The sequence below is a fragment of the Mya arenaria genome, chromosome 5 (genome assembly GCF_026914265.1).
Source record: "Mya arenaria isolate MELC-2E11 chromosome 5, ASM2691426v1".
In the NCBI taxonomy this organism is placed as follows: Eukaryota; Metazoa; Mollusca; class Bivalvia; order Myida; family Myidae; genus Mya; species Mya arenaria.
The window spans coordinates 29,401,680-29,411,353 of NC_069126.1; the positions used below are offsets into that span (position 1 = coordinate 29,401,680).

Sequence of the window (9,674 nt, forward strand, 5' to 3'; positions counted from 1 at the left end):
AAATCATTACACAAAAAAGGCTGATTCTTAATGGAGTAAGGAGGAAAAACAGCAAAATCCATCGACTTATGACATTTTATATAAACAAACGTTTTTATTGTTGACTTTCGAAAAGGAATTTAACACAAGTTGTTGTTTGTTTTGTTTTTTGTTTTAAAGAAGAAGTTGACAAATCATTCCCTTTCCATTTGGAAAGGATGCAGGACAATCTGAAATTACCTAAGACCTTACTCTAGCAGAGTGTTGAAAACTAGGAATCAAGTTGCCTCTATAATAAGCGTTTTAACTTGAAAGGAAGCACTATCAACATGATAAGGCATTTTTTGAAGTACAGTGATTCAGGGGATCTAAGAAGGTTACAGTTTCGATAATATAATGATCGGCCATTTTATCGGACATGTGCAATGCATGTGATAAAGAAATGTCGATGACACTTCAAAACGATCTGCCCACATTTTTGTAGTGCTAATCAGGACGTTGCCTTTATTATCACGACTGTAACTTTAAGTAACTCACAAACATAATTTAATGAATAATTGTGTAAAATATTGGAAATACTTCAACGGACTGTCAAAAGGGAAAAAAGATTACCAGACTCGTAAAGTTCTGTCATATTAAGTGTGTGTAGTGAGTAGCACTATGGGGAGGGGGTGTAAGTAACTTGGAAGTGTTAAATGGATATTGATGTACACGTAAATCATTTAAAAATGAAGCAATCCAAAACATATTTTTAGGTTAATGAGCTTTGTTTAATAAACAGAAATGGCTTCCTGTATAGAACTGTTTGAAGATGAAACACAAAACTGTATCAAGTGTCTTTATGGTATGACACTTACACGAAATGCCATTGTTCCCTTGGCAAAAGATGTTATAAACCGCTTTAGAGACGACGCAAAAGAAAGCGCGACCAAGAAAAACAGATTAAGCGAAAGTGCAAACTGCTCAAGCTGCAGTACGAAAGACGTTGTACCTTGTGGTACATGGGGCATTTGCGTCTATCGAAAGGGTAGGTGTAGATACCACGTTGTGCCACCAAAGCAGTGTCCAAACAAGTTATGCAATGAAATGTTTTCACATATAATGAAACACCACAGATATGGTAAACCATCTTGGAAGAATACTGATGCGTCAGCTTGGTGTTCCAACGAGTGGGAAGTTGCAAAGTGCTTTTGTCCACCCGATGGCTACGCTCACTCGATATCAGCCGAAAAAACAGATTTGAGTGGGCTTTTAAGTATTATACAAAACTGTGAGGAATTCGAAAGGTATTTTGATGATATGAAGAAGATTGATGAGGTAAGACCTAATTACTATAGACTGAATTTTTAGTGATTAAATTATACATGTTCAACTTTCCTGTATGGAAATACTTTATAAAATCATGACAAAACAATTTTTCAGGGAACGCATTTTCGGCCTTAAAAATAGCATTATAGACCATTTCATGTTCTATGTAAGGGTGAAAGGCTACAAACTGTCCATTATGTTAGAAAAATAAGTCTTTGACACGCAGGTGTTTTTGCGCTGACATAATGGACAGTTTGATGCGTTTCACTTACTTAAAACTTGTAAACGATGAGGTCCAGACCATGAATTTCATGGTGCTAGTGTCAACTTATTGACATCTATAAATATACATATCATGTAAAAGGCAAATAAAAAATGCTCTAATATACATATTAATTGTAATTAATTATTTCGGTTATTATTTAATATAATCATCTTAAAAATAAAAACTTCAACGGATATATAGCAAGTTCAAAATGTGTTATCATTGTGCATTATTCGCTTAATACGGCTGCGAAAACCTCAGTCATTTATACATTGGGCATTGAGTTGCTACATCCTAAAAATGGTCATTTTATTAAACAAACATTTTTTATAATTATTTATTAAACCTAAATAGGAAAAGGGGTTTAAAGTTATATTTCTTCACATAAGTGCATAGTTTTATTCAATTTATGTTAATCACACCATGCTAGTATTTCTACTGACTGTCCATTATTTGAACAATGACTGTCCATTATTAAAATATTGGAGATGTTATACAGTGCGTAGAAATAAGGTACGGAGCGCTGTCCAATTACTCATGTACAGTACAATCAAAGCGCTGATAGCGCTGCATGAACAGGGTTTATATGGGTTTTCACCATTATGATTTACGATTGTGTGTGTATAAATAAGGTGCTGATAATTATGTAGAACAGTAAATCTAAGAGTCACCGTGTAAAACAACCACATGGACCGCCCCAGGTGTATTGAAGCATGATGGTAAATGACTAATTCATATTTTATTGACAATAAAGTTAATGTCGCTGTGTAACCAGGCCAACCAGGATAAAGAATGTAACCAATCCCAGCATAAGACTCTATCCTATGGTGTTACAATATAAGTTCGGCTTGCCAAGGAATTATTAACCAGAAAAATAAAATAGAAATTGGTTGATCATCCAGGGTGAATTTAAAAGATACACTAAAACCGTTTCCGGTTGGTAATTAGATGTTGGCATAAACAAAGACTATACTAATTATTAAATTGAGAGCGATTTTTTTCAGGGCCACTACTGTTAAAATTTTAAATAGTATTTTTAAATGATATATGTATTATTGAAACAGCATAGAGACAAACGCCACGAAGCCTTCCTCTCCATAAATGTGTGGGGTTTAATAATAGAAAATGAAAATATTAAAAAGGGGTGAATGCTTATGCTATTCGCATCCAAAAAAATGAAACATATACTAATCAAACTTTACTCATTAGCAAGAGTGTGTCTATGCAGTGTGTGTATACCACGTAATAAAATACGTCATATATGCTACGTTTGAAGGCAGAATTTTGCTTAAAATGAAGTCTTAAATCAAAGATAACTTGTCCTTTACTACACCATTTTAAATAAAACAAAGGGCATTCTATGGCGCCTCAAGAGCACCGCCTTCTTTTTATTACCGAAGTTTGATAAGGTGATTAGTTTCATCGACAAACCTGCATCCAAAACAATGTTTTGACAGTGCTCCGTCAGACGGCCGTATTGTGAAAAGGTTTGTCGAAGGGTTTTAATGAACTTAACTCTCAATCAAACTCTGGTAAAAGACAGGAGGTGGGGCTCCGTAAGCGGCGTAGACTGTACTTTGTGTCATTTAAAATGGTGAAGAAATAGTGAAGTTATCTTTGTTTAAAGTATTCATTCGAAGCAAAATATTGCCTTCAGACGTAGCATTTATGACGCATTTTTTCACGTGGTATACACACATTGCTATGTTTGCCTTGTTATTCACAAAACAACTTCGAAAATACAACATATTAAAGAAAAATAGTATCTTAATTAAAATGATCAAAGTTAAATAATTGCTTTCATACAAATGTAAATGAAACACCTAAAAAGTTATTAAATCCGTGATTTTTTTCTCATATTTACACCAAACCAGCCAAAAAATATAACTAAATTCATTTCAATGAAAGGCCATTTTCCAAAAAAAAAAAATACACATACATCCGTCTATACTTACACTATAAAAGTATAGAAAATAAATTAAACAAGTCTTAATAAATCTTTAATTTCAAAACGCGTGTTCCCTTCTTTGACTATATGGTCAGCAACTCTCTTCTATTTCTATACCGTCAGCTAACTCTTCAGTACTTTAGTACGTGCCTGTCAAAATGGCGTGCGTTTGTTATTCCTATGTGGGCTATCACGTGATGTTTTAAGCGGGGGGGAACTGTGGGCAGGGGATGAGATTATTGTGTCACGTGACACGTTCATTCATTTTTGGGCGCAGGGATACTACTTCAATTTTATCTTTATCTAAGTTCAACAAATTAAATGATTAAACAGATATTGCGTTATGATTCCTTCTTGCTTTATCAAATCTAGCTCGGTAATTTGAAACATAGCTTGCAATTTATATAGTTCGCACTTTCTCAAACTATATTTTTGGTGGTAAAGAGGCAGACGACACTTGCTACTATTAATAGGCATTTGATGTTGTGAGTGTCGAGTTTGTGGCTACACTGAACAGGGTTGAAAATAACCCTGTTCAAAAAGGACAATTGATGACGTCACAAACATGTTTTAATTCAATCGAATTGAGGAACAAAATGCAACAGCTTTATTAGTGTTGTATTTTCTAGCCTATGTTTGACGTTTTATTTATTAGCACGCATTTCCCTTTCAGACGTTTTAACTATTCGAATATGACTCCTTTGATTATAACCGTGTTTAATGTAATGTTTGCAATTCAAACAAAAGTAAATGAGCTAAAGCTTTGACAAGAAATTTCGTTTTATTTCCATTCCGAATTGGCATCATAAATTAATAGCATTACTATGTTTTTGATTGAATGATAACACAATAAAAACAGTTTAATTATTTCGAAACGGTTTCTGTAATTGAAACAGTATGTTCCTGATATTTTGTCAATAAAATCTGATTTTATCAATCAGTTAAGTAAATATTTAAACAAAAGCAGGACTCAAGAGATCAGAAACGACAGAGGCGAGGAGCGTAATATGAATATTTCAGAACGGCGTACTGGTTTTCCATTATCTGTTATAGAACAGAAAATTAATAGGCATATACGACAATAAGTGATATTTGTTTACAAGAAACCAATAATTCTAAATTTGAAATGTTTTTTAACAGTTGAGATTGCTTTTTATAAATGTTTTAGGTCGGCAGGTTCTGTAGAAGCTTTCGCCACTCCTCAGATATGCAAGTAACGTGCCAGGAAATGTTGGACTTTTTTCAAGCCTTGACAAACTTGCTATCAGATAGCAAATGTATTGGTATTAAACCAGAAGCAATGTTTGCAGTTAAGGAATTGAAAAAGGTAACGTTAAAGAACGACATATATAATTACCATGTATTTTAAAGTATACCCAACTGATGTGCATGATTAATGTACTTGATACAAGAACCGATATCTTGTATTGTAAAACACATTAATTTTATGAAATTTCAGTTACAGTCAAACACACTGTCTATCAGCTCCGAAGAAGTAAAGAAACTTCTACTTTTGGAAAAGGGGGTCAAAGAAGATTGTGAAAATACGTTATACGAAGAAAGGCGTGACGAAATCGTTACATTGATAGACATCGTTTCGCGTTTTGAGCATATAAAGCAAATGCCAGTAGTGCCTGATCAAAAACGCCATCGTGTACGTCCAGCCAAATATGATGATGGTTACTTGCCAAAGAGAACAAAGGGTGACAGAGCGCCACATAGCTCAAGTGTTGACGGTAAACACATAAATGATGTAAATCGTATTAAATTAAATCAGTACTGGCTCAAACTATTAAGTAACTATAACATGTCTTGATTGTTTTTAAGAACTTTCGCGATTTCTACGATAAATATATTGATCATACGGCCCATCCCCTAGTTGGGCGCCAATTCACATATGTCACAGTATGAGGAAAATAATGGGGTTCGAAACCGGGATCCCTCGCTATCAGGGCGAGAGAAATCTACCGACTGAGCTACCTGGCCGCTTACACACCTCTATAAATCTGTACATATTAAACCAGAAGCGTTATATACATCCAGTATAACTGATATTGATGTCACACACTAACTGATTTGCCTGCCGTTTGAAGTTATGATAACTGTCCATATGAGCCGTATCGCGCGATTTTGGGCCTTCGGACATATATTTGTAATTATAATGTTTAACGGTATTGGAATGAAAGAGTATTTCAGGAAAATAATCTGAAAATTTCATGATGATATAACTTAAAGTGAGACCATGTATTAAGCATTTTGAATATTAAATTTGACGTCATTCACATGACATCGTTACGAAAATACATTATTCAAATGACGTGCAAAATGAACTTATCAATATTACAACTACCTTATAATTTTAATTATTTTCTTAACACAAAATATTTTAGGAACATAAATTAAGATAAAAATGATGAATAATTTTTGTAATTTTAATACATTTGGCCGTTTTAAACATAGACTATTAAAGCAGTCAAAATATGTCGGGACGAAATCCATGGTTGCTATGGAACATGAGTAAGCCAATGGTCATCAATCGTCGAGAAAATGGTGCACCAATGACAATTTTTTTAAAAGAAAAAATCTGGAAGAAATTGATATACATACAAAAAATCATTATTTTTGTCAATTTTATTAATGGTTGTTTCATTTGTAATATTTATGTCCGAAGGCCCAAAATCGGTCGATGCGGCTCATATAGCATTGACCCGAAGTTACAAATAAGAGGACCATATGAATGTTTTAATAAGTTAGCTAATGCCACTTAATTCCGTGTCTTGATCATAAATTTAGTGAGCTTACATAAACAAGGTATCCTCGTGTAATTGATATTGGGCCTGCCGAAAACAATATACTTTACTAGTGAATAGACATCGTGGTCCGCAAATGCCGCTGACCAAACACAGTTTGTATTATTTTTCGTGAATAAGAACTCTAATAACTACTTCGGAATATTTTTAATTGTTTCAAAACGATAGTATCAGTACTAAATCGCTCTCATCGTTATCCCATTGCAGTTGAAAACAATGGTAATAAGGTCAATTTCTATATTTAGTATTTATAACAAAACAGGGCAATAAAAGTAGGGACGTTGTGTAATTATTATCTTACGTGTTATCAAAAACATATCTTTCTCTACTAAAGAATTAATTCATTTATTCCTTTTACCTTCTTTCCAGTCAATCCTACATACCATATTTTATCATGTTTGACCCATATTAACTAAACTGTTGTGTCTGAGTTTTGAGCTTGCTCACGGCTCATACCTGCATATTGTATTTGATAAAAGATCACTCTAACGAGAGCAAAAATGATACCAATTGCTGTATCTGTTAAAAAAATAACCATTTCAGCAATTAGGCAAATATATTTTGTCAAAATAGTTCTGTCATTTGATGATGTAGTTTTCTGAGCATAAGTCTAAAGCTTATTATGTTTCACAGTAAACGAGAGGGAGATTGTGGTACATGGACATATTTACAGGCATTTCCCTGTTTACCATCATACAGTTATGCAGATGAACGAATGCATTGCAGACTTCGAAAAATGCCTTATCCAACTTAATATGAAAGCAGACAAAGGCATTGTATCTAAGCGACAAAACGTTAGAGTTCAAGTAATGTCTGGAAACGAGAACTTACTGAATATCGTAAAAGAGAAACTTGGGAATGATTGCAATGCTCTATATGAACCGGAGGACAAGGAGGCTCCAGTCATCCTTATCGGTGGTGACGCAAGCCATGATGCCATCATGGATGCACAAAGAAGGAAAAAAAACATAGGAATACTTTTATTGAAGTCGAAATCTGCAAAAATTGCATCTTCAGAACTAAAAGGAACTATCATTGATGAAACTGCATCGACGGACACAGACGATATTCTTGACCGGATGGATCACTTACTTGAAAGAATTACATTTACAGAGTTAGACAAACTAACACAGGTTTTAGTTATACTAAAAAACTCCTTTTCAAGTAAAAATGAAGACAACTTAGAACAAAAACTTCTAAAGCACGGATTACACTTTTCACCAACCGATTATAAATCTCCAGGATTCGCACAAAATCCTCATCGCATACACACAAGAGGTACGTCTTACTTCAAATTGAAAGATAAATATGGCCTGTCATAACAATAACATAATTAGTACATGCCAATCGGCTTCAGATAATATGATGAAATTGAAACTACAGGGAGAAGCCAATTAGTCAAACACTTAAAGAAGACATTGTTAAGAGCCACAAGGTAAATACTATACAAACGAACGAAAAGACACCTACAATAAACAAACAAATATACAGTAAATATAATGAACTCCATTCAGCTGTTTAAAACATGGTTTGGCTGCCATGTAAGAAAAGAAAGTACTTTGTATTTCTATCTTCGAAAACAATGTGCATTCAGCTACCAACTTGAATTATGGCATTTACCACGGATCAAACTAATTAAAATTCTTTATTTTGTTTTATACGTGTCACTGGGTTCTGATGAAAGTCAATCAGCTGATAGCTTAAGAAAGGCACTTCAAATTAAAGAGATGGAATAGAGATGTCCTCTCCCATGTTTATTTGCCCAGTATTTGTATTTGCGAAATCAAACTATATATATATATATATATATATATATACAAAATATAATATTCTGATAATTGCTTGAGTAAATTACAATTTATTTCATTTTCTTTAAATGTCAGGTGACAAATTAAATATTTGTTCTTGTATATTTAGAATTTACGTGAGCTTACCATATATCGATAAAAATAGTTATCTGTAATTTCCAATTATACATATGTGATGAGTATTCATTTATACAAAACATTTCCAATAACAAAGAAAGCTCTTTTCCATAGTTTCGTATGTATACATAGTATTTTAATGTCCTCTTGATTATCACTACCCCCGACAAACAACAGCTTCTAATTTGTGTTTAATTGTTTTTATCGGTTCTTATATTCACTTACTAAAACAATAACACTAGCATTTATGTAAATCTTGTCTTAGACTAGTTAAATTAATGTTCAATAGGTGCAGAAAAGTACCAGATCGAATCTTTATCAAAGAGGAAAAAATCAGAGGATGAAATTGCTCGACAAATACATAGAATAGAAGCGATGTACAAACGAAGCGGAGTCCCAAAGTCTGAAAAACCTCAATTTGCAGAGAAAACTCCAAATGTTTCGATTGAACAGGTTAATATTTACCAATCACATATTTCCTTCATATAATACTAAGCACTCAATATTGATTAAGCACTTAATTTTAAATATTCACGTTGTCCTGTTTTATGTAAACTTATGTGCCTTGGTAACCATTCAAATTATAGAGTATACTTATAAAATCCTCTTTTTTCAAACAAGATTGTAAAATATTGGTAGTCATTGTCTATTTTACATAATCCAAGGGATTATTACAGATATTTTGTTCCATAGAAAATTAAAGAAGGTATACTTTCGATATGCCATCGATCATTTCTTTAGAAAACTATGTCACTGTGTAAACAGCTTACCAAGTTAGCACTTAAAGATGCTACATCTTTATTATTTTAAGTATAGGAATTAAAAAATTATGACATCAAATATAATGTTTCTATATCTGTATACGATTTTAATATAAAACTACTAACAATGTATATTGTATATTTGTCAATGACTTTAATACGTGAAAATCCTTATCTTTTTCCATTTCTACTCCAGATCAAAACCCTTCTGAGTGGCGTTTTAGACATACGCGGTTATGGAAAAAGCTTCGGTAAGATTAATATTTATGTAGCAAATACTGCATGCAATGACAGGGGGCAGATCACCACAAAGATTCATGATCAATTATTAAAAGGAGGCATTGATGACAACGCATACATAATCGAGTGTGTATCCGATGATGTAAGACTATTCCACAAAGTGGGTGGAAGAGTCTTCAAATCACCTCGAGCAGGAACTTTAGGAGCATTTGCAAAGAAAATTGAACATGCAACATCGGGTTCTGGACAGCCGCAATGGACTCCATGTGCGTTGCTGTCTCTACATGTCGCTCAAAAGCAAGTTGATTTAGCTGAAAAGGATGGCAACATCCCACTGATAACTGAACAGGGAAAAGTCGGTCATTTGCTCCGCCCACTCGACGGATCGCTTGACATAGCATCGGCTGCAATAGACATCGATAAGTGGAAAGATTTTGA

The 9,674-nt window shown here is 33.5% G+C and overlaps 1 protein-coding gene across 1 annotated transcript in view; it reads left to right on the plus strand.

Moving 5' to 3' along the window:
• The first annotated feature begins 762 nt into the window (after positions 1 to 762).
• The window catches only part of LOC128235604 (uncharacterized), a 12,451-nt gene continuing 3,539 nt past the window's right edge, over positions 763 to 9,674 (plus strand). Inside the window, exons 1-6 of the mRNA XM_052950411.1 lie at positions 763 to 1,296; positions 4,669 to 4,827; positions 4,960 to 5,236; positions 6,944 to 7,588; positions 8,525 to 8,688; positions 9,193 to 9,674. The exon at positions 9,193 to 9,674 is cut by the window's right edge and continues 424 nt beyond it. Coding sequence (XP_052806371.1) covers positions 763 to 1,296; positions 4,669 to 4,827; positions 4,960 to 5,236; positions 6,944 to 7,588; positions 8,525 to 8,688; positions 9,193 to 9,674 — 2,261 coding nt within the window. The remainder of the gene's footprint in view (positions 1,297 to 4,668; positions 4,828 to 4,959; positions 5,237 to 6,943; positions 7,589 to 8,524; positions 8,689 to 9,192) is intronic.